This window comes from Equus quagga, chromosome 11, assembly GCF_021613505.1.
Source record: "Equus quagga isolate Etosha38 chromosome 11, UCLA_HA_Equagga_1.0, whole genome shotgun sequence".
Classification (NCBI taxonomy): domain Eukaryota; kingdom Metazoa; phylum Chordata; class Mammalia; order Perissodactyla; family Equidae; genus Equus; species Equus quagga.
Window position 1 is genome coordinate 22,338,645 of NC_060277.1, and position 20,544 is coordinate 22,359,188.

The window sequence follows — 20,544 nt, forward strand, 5'->3', positions numbered from 1 at the left end:
TTGTCTGCTTCTTCTCCACAGGCAACGAAGAGGCAGTGGCGGACACCAGCAGACGTGTGGGTGGAGCGCTAGCAAGGAAGAGTGCCCTTAAAAGCAGGTTAAATGATGCCATTAAGCGACTACAAGCCACGGAGAGAGGTAGCGATCACAGACAGAACTTAAGCCTCATCTGTTTGTTCACTGGTATTAAGATAAACCTTTCAGGAAGGACTAGGTGATCCCTTACCTATCAATATTTTTATAAATAAGTATTGTTTTCGGATGACAAAAAAAACTGTGTTCATCATACACACACAGAAAATCCTAGAAAACATTTATACAAGCTAACCATTAAATTTAAGAGCACTTTCCACCAATCGTGTGTGTGTGTGTGTGTGTGTGTGTGTATGTTTTAATGGAATCACACGCTGCTTATACTATTTGGCAACCCACTTTCTTGTGAACATCCTCATTCATTAACAAACATGCCCTAATTTGGTTATTGGGTTTCTCTAGTCCCATCTTTAAACAACTGCCCTGTTACATGTCACATCATTCTTATAGTACAAGCAAGGAGACCAACAAGCCAAACAGAGAAACAAGAGCACTCCTCTTGCCTAATCTGGGACTCCAGCGGTATCTCGGAAAAATGTAGTTGGAAGCAGAAGCGCCTTCCCGAGCATAGAGAAAGTTAACACAGCTGCCAGCTGTGGCTGTTTTACTACATGGAGCAAACCCAACTACAGTGCTGTAGTACACCAACGCCCTGGCCAGGAAGGTGTCATCCACTGAGATTCGCTGTCATGAGCATCGTCAGAGCTACCACATGCTAGGCATTGGGTGTGTTTTCCATACATTCTCTCATGTGGGAAAGTGTCACCATTGCCTTTAGGCTCATGTGAGCTCTGAGGCTTATCAAGCTTAAGGAACTTGCTCCAAAAGGCGCAGCTCCAAAAAGAAGCAGACCCAGGATCCACAGCTACATGCATCAGAGTTCAAACCATGTGAGGTTGAATTCAATGTTTCTCTACTTTAAGAAATTGAAGCCACAACCTCACCTGAGTGATTTTCACTTTTTTTTTATTACAGAAGGAAGGCATGACCATTATAGAAAAATTAGAAAATATACATAAGGAAAAAGAAAGAACAAGAGAAGAAAATCATTTATAATCTCATGACCTAGGGAAAAAAACATTTTGTTGTAAACATATTATTTTTATTTTAAAAATGTAACTTTTTAGTAAAATAGAATTTCGCTATATACACTCTTTTGAAACTTGCTTGTCTTGTTCAAAAATACCTTTCCTTAGTAATTTACTCTGTATTCGAGCATCATTTTTATTGCAAAAGGTGTTCCACACAGAAGAAAGTGATATTTACAATGAATTTCAGACATAAACATTCTATGAGTTAAAATCTTGTATGCATTTTCCATGTCTTTCTCATCAGGTCTCTAACCTGAGGAAATACTAACTACTCTTTTTTTTAATTTACCTCTTAATTTGAAAATGTCTTAAGTGAGCTACATGGTTTCAAGCTCACTTATTAATACTGCTTACAGGATTCTTGTGTACCTAACTTATACCATAACTAACATGTATTTAAAGATCTTAGTTTGGATTAAAAGCCCAAAATTTGAGATCTGTTTTATCCCAGTGAGTAAATGGATGTTAATGTTCCCAACAAATGTCGTGCTTCTCTGCAAAGCGAATGTCCTTGTGCTCTGTGTGAAGGTGACGCTCAGCAGCGCCTGAATCAGTCCAAGTTGATCACCGCGGAAGCTAACAAGACCACGATGGAAGTCCAGCGGGCAACGGCCCCCATGGCTGGCAATCTAACCCACTGGTCACAGAATCTGCAAAATTTTGACTCTTCTGCTTACAACACTGCAGTGGATTCCGCTAGAGATGCAGGTATCACTTAGAAACGTCTCAATTTGCATCCAGTTGAGGAAGTGGCCGTTAAACTCTACACATCTTCTGTTAAGAAGCAATTTTCTTCATTTGGGTTTTAGATTAAAATATTGTGGAAGTTAGCTTATAAAAGGAGAAAAGCTTTTGCTCAGTTCATCTATCGATGTGTGTGTGTGTTTCTATATATGAACTACAAATATATATTTCACATAAATAAACGCTAGATAGATTGGTAAAAAGTCATATATTTTTTCTAGGTGAAATAGTGATAGCACTTTTTTTTTTATCAATGTAAGACTGATCTTTTGGGGAAGAAGGTCAATCACATGTTAGAGTAAATAACTTCAACAAAATACTGGTTTGCTTTTAGGAAAAAATTTTACTAAACAGCATTACTTTCTCCTTACCCAAATACAGCAGATTATTACCAACAAGGGCTGAATATGGCCAAACACAACTGAAGCTTCCCGTTAAAAGGAACAGTTTGTTGGCCAACTTGAAGACAGATTTATAGCAATGAAAATGAAATATTTTGATGTCTACCTAATTTATTTAGTTACACATAGATATTAAAGTTACATATTACTTGAGAAATGTCCTTTTCACTATTCTCATATTTTTATTCAGTCTCTTCATACCTCTTAAATATTATGGTATTTGTTGTGACTAGAATGTTCAGTTCTCCAACATGGTTTTGCAGACCATATTACCTTCACTTTCATCTTAATTAAGAAACAACTTTATGAATCTATATTTGATCTGTCCCTAGAAATTTTATCCCATAACAGGAAGGTAGCTCTGTTACATTCATCTTTTAAGTATACATTCATGAATTCTTCCATGTAACCGCTCACTTGATTGCTTTTAAACTTGATTTCTGAAAGAGTTGCCTATATGACATCCTGCATTTTCATTTATAAAGGTATTAACTCAGGACTATTTACGAAATCCGTGTTCTTTTTTTGTCCTTTTTCACGAGTCCTGTCAGTGATTCCAATAGGCATCCGGAACTAGCACGAATTGAAGATGTTTCAGGCTACTGTGTTTTCCTCAAATAGCATTTTGTGGTTCAATACAAAATAAATGAAAAAGCATGCCATAATATAAGACACTTTATGAAGACTCTAATATAAGGTAATTCCCCTTTTCTGAGAGAATTGAGGGCAAGGTGATCCTGTCTTCTATGCATTTCCATAATCAAAGTTTTTATGTAATGCTTTACATACGCTTTATTTTATGTAATAAAATGTACTATATTTCAAAGACTATTATACTATAAAATGGCTATTGTGGCCAGTGATCCAAATAACAAATATTTGCCTCTGTATTAATCAACACAATGAACTCATAATTGCTATTATTTTACTTTATTCCATTCCTTGTGCTGGAAAATCACCGTGTTGCCTAAGTCCAGAAAAGAGATGCTCCCTTGGTCCTTGCTGGTATATTCTCCTGAATCTGAGTTTAGTTTGGCTCCAGTAAGAGGCTTGCTCTTGTCCAGTTGCTAATGCTCCACGACCATGGCTCTGCCCTTAGGTAGGAGAATACCCAAAAGACAATCAATTTCTAGGTCAGTGGTCCTCAAAGATTAGTGTACGTCGGAATCACCTGCAGGGCTTGGTAAACACGGATCGCTGGGCTTCCCTCCCAGAGTTTCTGATTCAGTAGGTTTGAGATGGGGCCAAAGAATTTGCGTTTCTTACCAGTTCCCTGGGACACTGATGCTCCTGGTCTAGGACCACACCTTAAGAACCGCTGCTCTAGTCCGTGAAACTTTGGAGAAAATTATGCCATTCTCTGTGTTATGGATTTCTCTCATCAAGCTGTGCCCTGATTTGTGCTCTTTTCTATGTGTATGTTACATATCCAAAAAAAATACATAATCTAAAGAGTCAATATGATCTGCTCATAGCATCATCCTTATCTGGGCCCATATACCATGGCTGCCCACCCTCACCTTAGCACAACTGCCACTCTTCTGGGTGCTACCTGTTTCCTCCACCTGGCTCTGCCCTGGTGGGACCCTCACAGCAGTGTCATGTATGAACGGACATCCTGGAAAACAACCTTCACTCCTCCTTTTGGCAGCATTCCTTCTGACCCGTTATATCAGTTATGTTAGAAATGCAAGCAGAACCTGTGCCACGTGGGGAAAGGAATATCTGCATATTTGTTGTGGATCCTGCCCTTTAGAAAGGCACATTATAAGTCACCTTACTCTGCATTCAATTTATAGACCAATATGTATCATAGATGCTACAAAGTAGGAACTGATTATGCTTTGGGCTTAACTATTAATTTTGCAGGATTTAAAATAATTTCTTATAGTTCTAATAGAAGTGACCAAGTGTTTGTTGTCTCTTTATCTGATTCCTTAAATAGACTTTATTAATATATTTACTCGAGTGATTAATTTTTATTGGCTGCAGTAAGAAATCTGACAGAGGTTGTCCCTCAGCTCCTGGATCAGCTTCGTACAGTCGAGCAGAAGCGGCCTGCAAGCAACGTTTCTGCCAGCATCCAGAGGATCCGAGAGCTCATCGCTCAGACCAGAAGTGTCGCCAGCAAGGTAACGGATGAAGGGAATCATCAGTCATTCGTGATACTGAGAACACGCAGCTGAGCTCCCACCCCTGGGCGGCCTCCAGAGCCTGGAACCTTTCTGCTGTATTATCCAACTCGGTAGTTCTCAGCTCCCTCTGTTCCTTAGAATCACTTGAGGAGCTTTGAAAACTTAACCAATTCCTGGTCCCAACCTCAAAGCAGTAGATCAGGCTCTGGAGAAAGGCACAGCACCTGTATTTTTTAAAAGCTCCCCAGTGATTCTAATGTGTGGCAGCCTGAGAAGCACCATGTTAACCTAGTCAACAAAGCTCATAGAGCAAAAATCGAGCAAAGCCAACCCCAATAAAGGGTGGCTTTAATTGAGTTTAGAAGACCCAGTGTGTAATTATTATTATTTATTATTTTAACAGTTGTTTTAGTGCATTTACTGTATAGGATAATCGTGCCCATCGACCTCTTTAAAAAATTCTCCAGTACAACATAGATAATATGAAGCTTTTACTGACCCCTCCACAGCCTTAACTGAGGAATCACATACCTGAATAATCTCAACGAAAACCCTGTTCTGAGATGCTTATGTAGAAGAAACGCAGCAACAGCCTAACTAGTGCCAGTGTTGGTAGGAACATAACCTGACACAACAATGAACATTTTCGCTGTGGCAAAACAGAGCTGGTTCTTGGCCCTCCTTTAAATGGGTTTCTTATTGATTTATAGACCAACAACTTTTTACAACCAAATTATATGATTTTATTTTCTCAATCAAGAATTGGCCTGAACGGTCTGTTGGCCCTAATGACCGACAGAAATAGGAGTTGGAAATCACCTATTTTATAATGAAGATTATTCTTGCTAAAGATACCCAACTTTTAAATGATATATGATAATTGATCCTACACCACGAGTTACCTTTTTTAAATACGTTGAAGAGCATTTCAAAAAGTTTTATTGTCAAGAAATGCCATTTTCAAAGCTCAAGTTCTGTGAGCGCTCTCTGGTAATTTTATTTATATGGAGTAGAATTTTAGGGCCTTAATCACCTAAAATCATTTTCTAAATAGAGTCTTGGCAGTGCCTTTGGGAGGCAGCTCAGCTCCCCAGATGAGATGATTTCTGTGCAGATGTACATCCTTCTCAGACTCTCAATTTTTACAGAAAGACTTTAATCTCATACACTGCTTGATTGTTTATTAAGATGTATTGCTCTTTACTCACCTGGCAACATAGGTCAGTTGCACTCTAGGCACTTGGAAATATAATTTTGAGCTCACTGACCATCAGTATTAACCAAATAAATATTAATTAATTGATGTAAATACATCTAATTATGCAGAAATATTTGCATAAATGGCTTGGATATGGACAGTCCATCCACTTCTGCATACTCTGGAAATCACCCCCAATCACCCCAGCTCAGTATATCCCATTGGGCCTCTTAGAAATACATTTACTGGCTTGTGCTTTGTTGTGATGCCTTTCTGAGAATCATTATAAGAAACAGCTTCATGAACTCATCATTACAATTATTATAATCATAGAGCCAGGCACTGGAAGGCACTTTTTAGTTATCATCTTATTTCATTCTCAACACAAACTTATTGTCCTCGTTTTACAGATGAGGAAACTGCAAGTTAAGGGACTTGCTCATAGTTGCATAGCCAGTAAGTGGGAGAGCCTGGTTTCAAGACTCCAGTCTAAGACTTCGAAGGTGTGTCTAGACTGCTCCCAACTGTCCAGACATGGTCAATGATGCTGTTCACAGCTGTAGGGGAGCAGAGTTTGCTACCTCAAAATGTGTCTCTTTGGCTTGATTATTTTTAAGAACAAAAGATTCAGGAAGAAACTTTGACCTCCCCACTAACTGCCTAAAAGAATTTAAGATAGAAGTCCTGTTCTAGGAAGGAGCTAATACCATAGATAACTATAGTATAATATGAACTGGGTGTGGTAGACAGGGAGAAACCTAGCAAGGCCCTTTTGATCAAAGTCCTCTCCATGTCTCATTGTCTTTGCAAGGCATGGCAAACATTTGTTTACCAAACGTTTGCTTTTCCAACTCCATGTGAATTCCCTTACTCCCCTTTGAATTCCAAAACCACTACCTCCAACATCCTCCTTTGTCTTTAGCTGAAGATGGTATTTAAGGTGATGGCTTCAGCCATTTTAGCAACTTACTCCAATTTCCTGGGTTTCATCCATGTATACATGTTATTAAATTTGATTTTCTCCTGTTATTCTCATGTCAATTTAATTCTTAGACCAGCCAGAAGAACCTAGAAGGATAAAGGGTCTTCCCCTACCTCCCCTCCAGCCTCATCTCGTGCTCCTCTTTTGAAGACCCTGGGGAGAAAGTCCTAGCTATTAGTACCCAATATATACCGAGTACATTTCTCCTGAAATTAGTTATTAATTGTATGGCCTTGTGAATTGTATAACTGACCAGATATCCCTTCAAGCTGTTTAGTTCACCCCAACCAATTGTGTAGTTCCTTGTGGAATTCATATTTATTCTCATTCTTGGACCCACTTTGTCACCCATTTTTGCTTTCTTTCTCCCAACTTTGAATCTAAACTATTGCATTGTAACCTGCCGTAAATCTCTTCTCCAACAAGGTCAGGGCATAAGTAAATAAATAAAGACATGGAGGACAGTAGAGCTCAGAGACCCATAAGCAATGAGGGAGGCCACTGAGAACTATGTGCAAGTCCCATGCCCATTTCCGCAGACTACTTTTAACGGAATAATTTTGTGACTCCAGATCCAAGTCTCTATGATGTTTGACGGCCAGTCAGCAGTGGAAGTGCACCCCAAAACCAGTATGGATGACTTGAAGACCTTCACATCTCTGAGCCTGTACATGAAACCTCCTCCTGTGAAGCAGCCAGAACTGGCTGGGACTGCTGATCAGTTTATCCTGTACCTTGGAAGCAAAAACGTAAGAGCATGAAGTTTTAAAAGAGTGAATAATATTAAAAGGAAAGATAGGTGCTTTTCTCTTTCCTTAAAACAAAACTACCTACACAGACAGAATTCCCGCTCTGGTAACTGAAAAGGTATAGATCATTTTAATGCCAAGACTAAAGCAGTGATTTAAGAACAAGTAATTCCTTCTCTATGTGGGATATTTCTAGAGTTGCTTTATATCAGCCTCACACTGCTAACTTTGAGGAGTCTGAATGTAGTATTTCAAAGACCTTTGGAATACAAAGGCCTATTATCGTTGATGCTGCATCCTGTTGGAAGATGCACAGTGATTGGTTTGGGCAGGCTGCCTTATATCCCTGGGTTAACCAGACAAGGTGAACACACTCCTGGCACCCGTCAAATGTCCACAAGCCTACAGTTGCTTGCTTCCCTGTCCAGGATGCACTTGGAGCAAGCACAGGGGACAGTGGACTGATGCAGCCACAGGGAGGCTGGAAAGGAAGAGGCGCTGCCCAATCTAACAGGAGCTTTGGTAATAATTCAGGCCAGACATGCCTTGTGTACAGCCAAGTATTTGGATTGCTCATTGTCCTGTAAAGAAATGAGAACAAAGGATGATATTCATTCATATGGATTTTATTTAAGTGACTTCTTGACATTTCAGGCCAAAAAAGAGTACATGGGTCTTGCGATCAAAAATGATAACCTGGTATACATTTATAATTTGGGAACTAAGGATGTAGAGATTCCCCTGGACTCCAAGCCTGTCAGTTCCTGGCCTGCTCACTTCAGCATTGTCAAGATTGAAAGGTAATGTGGGTTCGTGACAGAGGGATCTTACACACATTTCATAAGAAACCAAGGAGTGTCTGGCCCCGTGACCAAGTGGTTAAGTTTGTGCACTCCGCTGCGGCGGCCCAGGGTTTTGCTCATTCGGATCCTGGGCACAGACATGGCACCACTCCTCGGGCCACATTGAGGTGGCGTCCCACATGCCACAACTAGAAGGACTTGCAACTAAGATATACAACTATGTACCAGGGGGGTTTGGGGAGATAAAGCAGAAAAAAAAAAAAAAAGATTGGCAGCAGTTGTTAGCTCAGGTGCCAATCTTTAAAAAAAATAAAAAGAGGAGGATTGGTGGCAGATGTTAGCTCAGGGCTAGTCTTCCTCAAAAAAAAAAAAAAAGTGAACCCATTTAATTAGAAAAAAAAAAGAAATCTATGGAATGCCCTCATACACACTCGCAGTCCTCCCGTGGATGTTATAAACAGCATTTTCTTCCCCTTATTCTTGCCTCTCTTCTTCCATTATTCCCGTATTCCTTCCCAAATACCCTAGTGGAAAACAAAAGATTAGAAAAAATAGTCATCATTTCTAAACAGCAATCTGATTATGAGATTTTTTTACCTGGCCAATCTATGACTTAAGGCCAAAATGGAGCGTCTTTTTCCCCTTCCCGTGGATTGCTGACATTCTGTAAGCGCTAACGGATGTGACAAAATTGAATCACCAATTCTGTGATAAGAGAACAGTAACATTTTTACATTAAAAAAACATATTTTCTATAAATTATCTGGCTAATGAAGAGTGAAAATTCTTTCTCTCAACAGGGTAGGAAAACACGGAAAGGTGTTTTTAACAGTCCCAAGCCTAAGTAGCACGGCAGAGGAAAAGTTTATTAAAAAGGGAGAATTTGCGGGAGATGACTCCTTGTTGGATCTGGACCCCGAGGACACCGTGTTTTATGTTGGCGGGGTGCCTTCAAACTTCAAGGTAAGCCGTCCAGCTATATTTTGTCTTACTGCGAATCTACAATGATTAACTTTAAAAATCCATAAAACCTACAGTGATGCGGGGGTGGGATGGAAACCTTGATATTTTACAAGAGAGCTTATCTCAGTGGGTGATCGCATTCTGGAGCAGGATCTATAAATCTGGTAGATAAATCTGGTCTGGGCTTCCCGTACTTTCATCGTGTCAAATGCTTTCAAGCTGTAGCTAACACTGGAATATCAATCCATTTCATTCTGACACATGCATAGGTAATTAACATCCCCCCCACCTGCTGCAAGACCGTCTGTACCTTGTGGGTATCACCACAGTTTGTATCTAGTCTTCAACTTTGCAGATGGCAGTGTCAAAAATTTGGTTATCTCAACTAATAAAGGCACAAAATAAAAGACCTGGGATGGGAGGGTGGGGATTAGGGGGAGTCTGAGACCTGATGAAAGGCAGATAAAGGAAAGACCCTGGAAGATGGGGAGTTGATTTAGGATTTCAGTCCCAGGACTATTACTCACTAGCTGGAGGTATGTTATTGAACCTCTCTGAGAATTACTTTTCCTCTCTTTATATGAGAACAGGAATGCCTATCGCACAGTACTGGCATTGGGTTGATTTTGGTCAAGAATTCACTGTCCAGCATGTGACTGGCATATAGTGTATGCTCAATAAATCACACTCTTTCTGCTAAGATGTGCACAACTGAAAAATCATTGTTTATCTAAACGATCTGGCATAGACTAGACACACGTTCAGGTCTAGAAAGATATTTATGTCGATGAGTAGGTCCCCTTGACCTGCTATTTGTTTCCTTGTCTGTTCTGTGTCGTCTGGGTGAAACATGACCATGGGACAGCTCATCTTGTTTTGTCTGTTGCACAGCTCCCAGCCAGCTTAAACCTGCCTGGCTTCGTTGGCTGCTTGGAACTGGCCACGTTGAATAACGATGTGATCAGCTTGTACAACTTTAAGCACATCTACAACATGGATCCCTCCAAGTCAGTGCCCTGCGCCAGGTAAGAACGTGTTGTGAGTACTGAAGACTTTGATGGCTGTGGAAAAGCAGCAGACAGGACAAGTGTAGGTCAGTACTCAGGTTCTCAATCTTCTCTTTGAGGAAACCAGTTTTGAAACTGCGTAATCATCATGCCTGCAAAAAACTTTTCAGTTGTTCTCTACCATAGAGGAGCATGCACTCGTATTAAAAGTGTTAAACAACTTGTTTGCAACTTTGATTTAAGACTCCAGAGACTGAGGTTTCACTGGAGACTTCTGTTGTCTTAGCACATGGGGTAGAGAAGCAATCTATTAAAAACAATTCCTGTAACTTACCTATAAATACTTCTTTATGTCTCCCATGCAAACATCAGGAACTTCATTTAAATGCGGTAAAGTCCGTGGAAGATATCAGGAGAATGGGTGAAAAGGGCCTCACTCGAAAAGCATAACAGAAACTGTATTGTTCATATGATCCTTGCTTTTTTATTTCAGAGATAAACTGGCCTTCACTCAGAGTCGGGCTGCCAGCTATTTCTTCGATGGCTCTAGTTATGCTGTGGTGAGGGACATCACAAGGAGAGGGAAGTTTGGTCAGGTGACTCGCTTTGACATAGAAGTTCGAACACCAGCTGACAATGGCCTTATCCTCCTGATGGTCAATGGAGTGAGTAAATGAAAGTCCTACATCTTCTCCTTTATTCCTTTACTTTCTGCTATGCGTGTTTCCAGACACCTTCCCAGGTTGATTTTGTATCATGCCATCAAACTGAAGTTTTAGTTTAGAAAGCAAAATTGGATTTTTTTTTCTTCAGGGAAATGATATCAGCAATAAATAAAAGTCCTGAAATGCAGTTTGGAATATATATTAAATATGCCCTTTAATAAACTAAGGGAATTTTGAGAAAAATCAGCACCAAGATCTACACGAGCAGTATGTCTGCAGAAACTTGGCAATGATTTTTTAAATCATATACCCTAGTCAGTAAAAAAAAAAATTTGCATGCTTTTTACTAATCAGTAAAAAAAAAACTTGCACGCTTACCAAATGTATACATATATATGTAATACATATTTACATGTAAATGATTTATAAAGAATTTACGTATACTATATATGGATATAAAATTCAAAACTAGGAATAAAAAACAAATTATATAAAGATTAAATAAAATACATAAAATTTAAAAATTAATGTGAACTAAAATAAAATATTTTTTATTTATTAAAGATACAAAAATTATTATTAATAGCAGTGTTAGTGAGAGCAATGTAATTAAATATGCTAAAGTATTTTTGAAAATCTTGTTACACACTTTGTGATACAGCAATTCGAAAGTCTTGTCCTAAGTCCAATTTATTTCAATACTAAGTTTTATTGACTGTCATAACTGGACAAGAATCTCATAAAAATAAAAATGTAAGCTGTATACCATTGGCTATGTGTACTAAATCATGATACCATTTTTCAATCTCATTTACCAGTTGGCAAAAGTTGTCTTTCAAATTTGACTGGTACATTTCCATTTTCCTATTGTCAGTTCTTGCTAACTAATCGGATATTGTATCTTTTTGTAAAATTTAACAAAAGAGTTTGAGACCATTGAAAAATATTCATTTGAAAGATTTTTGAACAGGTTAGAATTTCTTTCCAGTAATGTTTTAATAGCGCAAATATGAGATTTTTTTTATAGGTGGTACACTTATATTGTTTTCATCAACAAATTCACTTAACAATAGAAAAATTTCCAAGTGTATTTTTTGAAAACATCTCTCCAGAGATGGTTCATCTTCAAAAAAATGTTACCTTCTCCTCCGTTGTTATAATACCCTTACCTTGAAGCGACAGATCAAGTACGCTTTGTTTTTAATAACTAGTGGTTTTCACACTGCTGAAAGACATTTGTCATCACAAATAAAGGTCAACAAATTTAGAATAATTCATTTTAAAAAGAAAAAATGTGTAACTCTCTTTAAACCTGACAGCATTTTCAGTAATTTGCAGGAAGAAATCTGCACACATCTGTGTGTCTCAAAATGTTTTCACAGCCCTGCATCTCAGAGGAAATCACTGTAACTATTTTATGGTTTAAGCCATCTCGCCCATAAATTCATGTCACCAGGCGCACATAAATTGCAATCAGTTGCAAAGGGCTAAAAGCAAAAAAATAGGTGAGGGGCACCATCAGCCCTTCAAGTGTGGAACTCCACGCTCAAAACCTCTCATACCATGTGAATTCCGTGAACATCCATCCAAAGGATGAATTGAAGACCCAGGGTCAATCCACATATTAAATACTAAAGGTTAGTTTCTTTCTCTATTTTATAATTTAAAAATGAGTATAAATAGTTGAAACATTTCTGCTACACCCCAATGGACTGATTTTAACATTCTCAGGAGTGTACAAATTCCACTCAGGAGATCACTTTCTATAGAATAGGGACATTACCACAACACCTGATTTTTCAAATCCATTGAATTTTTCTACCTACAAACTACCTTCTGTAACAAGCAAGTCTTACTGGTAAATTACTTTATTACAGAATTACTTTGGTTCACAAACATGTGGTTCAAGTGCATAATAATTTTATATTTATTTGCATAAATCCATTGTTTCAAAATTATACAAAAGTGGGCTTCTTTTTCTTATATCCATATTTCCTGGTAATTTGGAGGGATTCTTTTCAGCATACGTTGGAATTATTTTTCAATATTACCAATTTTTCTCTTAAAATGAAATGCAATCACATCTATTAGCCTGTTATAACTTTCAAAAGTTAGTTAAAGGAAAGGCAATTGAATACGTGTAGCCTATAATACTCCGTTTTCAAGATTTTTAAGCAGTCAAGGGGCCAGGCCGTGGCCAAGTAGTTAAGTTCATGAGCTCCACTTTGGCGGCCCAGGATTTCATGGGTTCAGATCCTGGGCGCAGATATGGAACTGCTCATCAGGCCATGCTGAGGCGTTATAATATAATCCCACATGCCACAACCAGAGGCACTCACAACTAGGATATACAACTATGTACTGGAGGGCTATGGAGAGAAGAAGAAGAAGGAAAAAAAAGAAGATTGGCAACAGATGTTAGCTCAGGTGCCAATCTTAAAAAAAACAAAGTCAATAAGGTAAACTTAAAATTTCATTAACTCATGCAGTAAACTAGAAAAGCAGAAGATAGTTGTTTTAAATTGTGTATAAATATTAACACTTTGGTATTTTAATATAAGATAACTTCTGCTATGGAAGTACTTGTGATTTTGTGATTTTTATTTCATAATAAGAATTTTATGAGACTTCTTTAGTTTTCAAACAATTTCAGTAACAAAGAATACCTTGTTATTCTCAAATTCAGCTGAATCCATATTTTCAAAATGGCGGATGCTCACATCTTACAACTTCTTTCTCTCCACAGAGCATGTTTTTCAGCCTGGAGATGCGCAATGGTTACCTGCACGTGTTCTATGACTTCGGGTTTAGCAATGGCCCTGTGCATCTTGAAGATACATTGAAGAAAGCTCAAATTAATGATGCAAAATACCATGAGGTACAAATCGTTGCAGTTTGGGTGGATTGTTTTGTTTTGTTTGCACTTAGATCTATTGGTCTAGTCGGATGGTCAAATGCGAGAGGTGGGAAAATGATTAAACTGAACATCTTCACATCCAAAGACCAACTGAAGGGCCTTCATCGACTTGACTCCAGGATAGCATTTGCTTTAAAGGAATGGATGTTTTCGTCATATTGACGTTTCTAAAAGAAAGTCGCTGAAAGATTCATTTTAATCACTTTATTGACCGAAGGCTCCTGTTGATGCTCAGTATCTTGATTACAATGGCACTCCTGTAGAATCCTTCTATACATTTGTTGAAAATCCCGGAGTGCAGAAACACAGCCAGTTTTTTACTTATTCTTTGAGCCCCACTAAATGTAAAAAGAGTAGATATAGGTAAACAGAGAATTTCCTTTTAAACCATTTACCCAGAGCTTTGAAAATACTAACGTAGATTTCCTTATAAAGAGAACCTACAAAGAATACTCTTTAGTCTTGAAACAGATGTGCAGTGTACTGATAATATACTTCTTTTTTCATTAACAGCTCCTTTAAATCTACAATGTAATAAAATGTATAAAAAGCATAATATCTTTTAGATTGAACTGAAATGCAGAGAATAGGAGCCCATATTTCCCTTTTCAATTTAAATTCCACAGCCTTCATGAGGATGGTTTACAATAAAAGAATATTTTAACTATTTCTCTGACTAGCATTTTCACAGAGTCATTAAAAGCTTCTCACTATGTCACCAAAAAATGACACCTAGTAACATACACTCTGGGGTCGAGAAGCTACCTGCTTATTGTAGTTCTTTCTCAAATCCCCTCAAAGGGGCAAAAGGGAACAGTTGGTCTCATGACAAAACTTTTCTTGGACTAGCTCTCTCTCCCTATGGAAATCCTTCTGCAGGTAATGTGAACTTTTGGTTATATAGGTAAAAGTTTTCATGTCCATTAGTAAAAGAGGAAAATCTGTTCCCCATTTTGTGAACAAACAAGCACAAGAACATGGAGACCCAGCTGTTATAACCATAATAATGAAAATATATAGTAATCTTCAAAAAGCTGATTGTTAAGCAGTGATCCAAACTTACCATATATTATCTCTCCTAGATATCGATCATTTACCACAACGATAAGAAAATGATTTTGGTAGTTGACAGACGACATGTCAAGAGCATGGATAACGAAAAGATGAAAATACCTTTTACAGACATATACATTGGAGGGGCTCCCCCAGAAATCTTACAATCCAGGTAAGTCTTTTTCTGTTAAGTAGCTGTTTGTTCCTAATGATGCGCTGGACTGAGTATTCGACGTCCAGGAAAGAGCTAGTAAAAGGCGTAAGCACTCCCCTTTGCTTCTTCTACATGGGCACATGTGCACACTTTCATGTACCCTCGGGCCCTCTGCAGCCAGTCCTCATGACCCCTTTCAATTAGCATCTAGTAGATGTGACCCACAGATTTCTTTAATAATTGTTTTACTCTTAGAACATAGACTAATGCAATATTCCTCATCAGCAAGAGGAAAGGTATGGCATGTGTATTATGTGAAAACAAAGCAGCATTGTGTCCCTTTATTTTTGTTTTAGTCTTAATTTAAACTTATCTGAACTCTCAAGTAGCATCTGAGGGTACCAAAATTTTTAAGCTTATCCAAGGTGTTTTGTATTATGTATAATGAAGCTTTAGAATAATGTATTCAAAACTTCTTCTTACAATTAATTCATAGCATCAGAGAGCCTTAAAACTGAAAGACAACTTTAGGATAATCCAGTGCAGTGGTTGTCAACCATGGTTCTCGCTATAATAACCTGGAGAACTTTTATAAACATCATTGCCCATGACCTCTCTCCAGAAATTCTAATTGGTCTGGGATAGAGCTCTAACATCAAGCTACTTTCCAAACTAAATACCCTCCTCAGCTCCCTCAACCATGCCACATGGGACCTTTAATCATTATGGTGGCTGTTATATGCACCCAGTCTGTCAATTAGCGTGGGTCTCCAGGTGTGATCTTGTAGGAGCAGAACATAGTAAGACTGTTACCCCTCTGTTTGGCCAGTTTTCATTTAAAATACATTGAAGCCATTGTAATTTGGTCAAAACTGACTTCACATCCATTCAATATCCAATAACATGTTCTTGGGAACCTCTTACGTACTAGGCATACTGATAGGTAATAGGCTTACAATACCTATAAACAGGATTTCTTACTTTCCTATTGATCCAAGGCCCAACATTCACTAAGACATCTCTCTAACCTTAGTTGATTACAGTGTATTGCAAATAAGGCCAGGAAGATGAGTTCATGACCCAAGTGGATTAGTGGAAGACTGAAAACCTGGGTTCCAATCCTAACTTACCATTTGTGACATAAAAAATTAACAATATTTCTTAGTTTAATTTTATAGGTTAAACCATGTGAAATTACCAAGCATCGACCATTTTTGACCTACACATATGTCAGTTCCCTGTGGTTCAACCTAATAACCATCTGTAGAAGGAAAATAACAGCATCCTCATCTGCCTTATTGAATTGTTATAAAGATAAAATGAGCTAATGTAAGTTAAAGGATCTCAAAAACTATAAAGAAGTAAACAAACTGGCTTGACTCAGAATAAAGCTATTTATAGGCAAAGATTAGACATGACTGTGGGCTTATGACAGAAAGCATGAGAATATGAACAATTATAAAGCTATTATAAATGCCTATAAAGAAAATCAAACTTCGTAGCCTACATATGCAGGGTAACATCATCATCATCATTATGGCTGTATCAGTGAAGACTGATTTTCTTTTCCAGGACCTTAAGAGCACACCTTCCCCTAGATATCAACTTCAGAGGATGCATGAAGGGTTTCCAGTTCCAGAAGAAAGACTTCAATTTATTAGAGCAGACAGAAACCCTGGGAGTTGGTTATGGATGCCCAGAAGACTCTCTTGTAGGTACCAGTCAATCAAAAGCTTTTTAATAAATAGACCCAAAACTTATCCTTCTCAAAACCTGGAAGAGCTCTTTTCAGCTTCTCTGTGATCCTGGGTACACCTCAGGCTCCTTTCTGCCACCAGCAGAAAGAAGAATCATTAAGCTAGAAAGGCTTGTGGGATTCCTCTGTGACTTGTCCGGTGGCTTCAGTTTTCAATGGGTGGGGCTTCCAAAAGCCAGAGAGGCTGCGTGAGCATCATTAGTCACACAGAGTGGAGGAATTGGAGAAGATGAAACCCCATCTGTTACAGCACACAGAAGGAAGGGTAACATGCCCGAGTTCCAGTACAAACCAGAAGTTAAACATAAACTATTAATACTGAAACTAGCAGTCAAGGCCTTTGGTATGTGACAAACCGATGTTTCAAGTATTTGGTCATTATCAAAAACACTGTATTCAATTTTTTTGGCACACAGATATCTCGTAAAGCGTATTTCAATGGACAGAGTTTCATTGCTTCCACTCAGAAAATATCTTTCTTCGATGGCTTTGAAGGAGGTTTCAATTTCCGAACATTACAGCCAAATGGGTTACTATTCTATTATGCTTCAGGGGTAAGTATTTGTTTTTCTCCAGGAAACTTCTCTGCGATAATTGTTTTGTCTATTCAAAATATTTTTTAAGCACGTTCAAAGTGATTTTTGATTCAGATTACCTTTGACTCAGATGTACACACACAGAGAATGCTTCATTTCAGACACTTTATAAAATATTGTATATATTGCACACCAGGAGTTCTTAACGTGGGATTCATAGACCTTAAGGACTCATGAAGAGCATTCGCGGGGGGTGGGGGGGGGTCTGGTCTGTGGACTTGGGTGGGGAAAAACTGCATCTCTATTGTCTCTAACTAAAATTGAGCATTTTTCTCAACTGTGAATGTTGGCAACAAACCACAGTAGTAGTAGCAAATATCTGTGACTTTGTCATTAATAGAAACCATGGGTATTTTTCATTTCACACAACAGTTGTCACAGATATCTGAAAATATCATTTCTGCTCATTGCTACTTCTAAATTACAGTATTTATTAGATTCGCTACTAGATTTTATTATCTAATGCCTTAATGAAGAAGTACATATATTAATATATCACAGATTTGTTATTTTAATAGTTGGAGACTGCGTCTCAACGTAATTGGTTTCCTTTGTATTCCTATACATTTTGTTTCGTGCATTTTAAAACATTGTTTTATGAAGGGGTCCATATGTACCACCAAACTGCCGAAGGAGTCCATGGCTCAAAAAATGTTAAAAACCTCTGTGTGTTTTTAACAAACAAATACATGTGTGTTTTGATTTATTAAGACAGTAAAAAGAATATACTTCTCTGTTCTTAGATGTGCTATAAAATGCTTGAACTCAGCTTATGTTGATATATTATTTCAAGAATAAAATAAGATCTATAGAAGTTTGGTGTCCCTGAGATGCAACTGATTAGTCTATGAAAAGGTTATCACCAACATATACACTGACGCACCAGGTCATAATGTAACTTATGAAAGCAACTTTTACTTTTTGTACTTTACCTTGTGTCTGTCGCATTTATATCAAATTTAATTTAGATCAGTAGGATCTATAAGAATTTACTCAAAGCACTTCATGGGACCTCTGCCAGTAAATCTGCCTCAAATTACCATGGTTAGTTCAATAACACTTTTCATCCACAAAAAGTGGTTATTGTGAGGGCTCACTGTGGCGAGTGGCGCCCATATAAGGGAAGAAAAGCAAGATTATCCTTTTGCAATGTTTTAAAACAAGCAATAAGCAAATTCAGAAAAAGAGAGGTTAATTTCTGCTTTTTTAAAATTCCTCTTCTGCCTTTATAGATGAAAAGTGAAACATTTAAAAAGGCAAACTAGCAAATTAACCCTTGCCTAGTCATCTAGCTACATTCTCAAGGAGATTCAAATATTGCGTTTTCAAAAGGGATTAAAAAGCGAAGACTAATGATGGAGTAGAAATGCCTGAGTTGGGAAAGTGACACTGGGATAACTCTCAGCAAGACAAAGTCACCAGAAATCTTCAGTTCAGGATATAGGAGATTCCTTCTGCCGTTGAAACATGTCTAAGTTTATAGGCAACACCCATACAAGCCAGAGAGCGTGTGGTGTTGTTGTTGTTTATAGAAATTATTTTACAAGCAAACTTTTCTCATACTATGTGTTCCTTTAAGCAATACCATTAAGTAAATGTTAAAAATGTGCCCACCTTGGGGATCCCTGGCCTCCCTCCTTAAAAACCTGTGCTTGCGTTTCAGTCAGACGTGTTCTCCGTTTCTCTGGATAACGGCACTGTGATCATGGATGTAAAGGGAATCAAGGTGCAGTCGGCAGATAAGCGGTACAATGACGGGCTGTCCCACTTTATCATCACCTCTGTCTCACCCACAAGGTACAGCTCTTCACTTTATATTCTTTCCACCAGATGGCTTTCTTTGTAGGGCATGATTCTGTCAAATGACCACTATGAATAATAGGCTAATCAATTATTTTTCCAATGCTTACAAAAACTAGTGGAAAAAACTACTTAGCTTCTTTTTTTAAAAAACTTGCTATTAATACCCAAGATATGCCAAATAAATCACTATAAAATTACTTGACAGAAATATAAAGGTTTTTTTTTTTCCAGTAAAACCGTAGGCTATACTCTCCTTGAAGCAAGTGTCTACACACAGTACTTACTGAGTCGAGTGCAGTATTTTGCACATAGGAGCTTAGTAAATATTGGTTTCATTAGATTTTAAACTAAACAATTGAGAATGCTACATTGATGGCCACGTTTTAAAAGCTCTAACTTTATCTTTAAAATGTGTAGTACCAGGCCCACCCCGTGGCCAAGTGGTTAAGTTCACACGCTCCCTGCCGGCCGCCTGGAGTTCCGCCAGTTTGAATCCTGGGCGCGTACATGGCACCGCTCATCAGGCCACGCTGAGGCGGCATCCTACATGCCACAACTAGAAGGACCCACAACTGAAAATACTCAGCTATGTACCGGGGGGCTTTGGGGAGAAGAAGAAGAGGGAAAAAAAAAGATTGGCAACAGCTGTTAGCTCAGATGACAATCTTTAAAAAGAAAAAATGTCATCCTGAATTTCTCTTCCATACTAAGAAAGCTTTCTAGAGTAAGAAATAAACCTCTGTTGTAGACTGCTGCTACTCTGTGTCCGCTTCTGTGGAGCCCTCTCATCAGAAGAAAATATTAATAGGCCTTTTCTAGACTCCATTTCCAAAAAGGATCAAAACCATTCAACATGCTTTACAATGAAAATGGTCTCCCGCAAATGTGATTAAGTGATCACTATGAGTTATGTTATGTTTTACACACACACACACACAAATGCTGATGACTAGTCATCTGAACTTGCTTTTATGGGTTTAAACTTCAACCATGGTTTGGAGGGTCTTTTCTGCATGTAAAAATATCCAACCATTTATCCTGGGCCTCGTGAGGAGTCTGGCAACTCACTGTCTTTTCACTGACCAGATGTTCCATTTCAATTCCACGAGAAAACTTGCAACCTGGAATGGAACTCAGGGTAAAATGTTAGCTGTGTGGTGTGTAAAGAAGCTTTTTCCTTTGCAGATATGAACTGATAGTAGATAAAAGCAGACTTGGGAGTAAGAACCCCACCAAAGGGAAAGCGGAACAGCCACAAGCAGGTGAAAAGAAGTTTTACTTTGGCGGCTCACCCATCAGTCCCCAGTATGCTAATTTCACCGGCTGTATAAGTAATGCCTACTTTACCAGGTATAATATTTTTCCTATTCATAAATCTGCATGATTGATAAAGATCAGTCAATAATGAAATTATTTACATTATTAAAACTGAGA

The 20,544-nt window shown here is 38.2% G+C and overlaps 1 protein-coding gene across 2 annotated transcripts in view; it reads left to right on the top strand.

Moving 5' to 3' along the window:
- LAMA4 (laminin subunit alpha 4) overlaps positions 1–20,544 on the top strand; it is a 135,019-nt gene that overhangs the window by 95,623 nt on the left and 18,852 nt on the right. For both annotated transcript variants that reach the window (XM_046675768.1, XM_046675769.1), the window contains exons 16-29: positions 22–138; positions 1,713–1,892; positions 4,322–4,461; positions 7,217–7,393; positions 8,048–8,193; positions 8,997–9,159; positions 10,051–10,184; positions 10,660–10,831; positions 13,578–13,709; positions 14,831–14,973; positions 16,528–16,666; positions 17,128–17,265; positions 18,971–19,104; positions 20,296–20,460. In XM_046675768.1, coding sequence (XP_046531724.1) covers positions 22–138; positions 1,713–1,892; positions 4,322–4,461; positions 7,217–7,393; positions 8,048–8,193; positions 8,997–9,159; positions 10,051–10,184; positions 10,660–10,831; positions 13,578–13,709; positions 14,831–14,973; positions 16,528–16,666; positions 17,128–17,265; positions 18,971–19,104; positions 20,296–20,460 — 2,080 coding nt within the window. The remainder of the gene's footprint in view (positions 1–21; positions 139–1,712; positions 1,893–4,321; positions 4,462–7,216; positions 7,394–8,047; positions 8,194–8,996; positions 9,160–10,050; positions 10,185–10,659; positions 10,832–13,577; positions 13,710–14,830; positions 14,974–16,527; positions 16,667–17,127; positions 17,266–18,970; positions 19,105–20,295; positions 20,461–20,544) is intronic.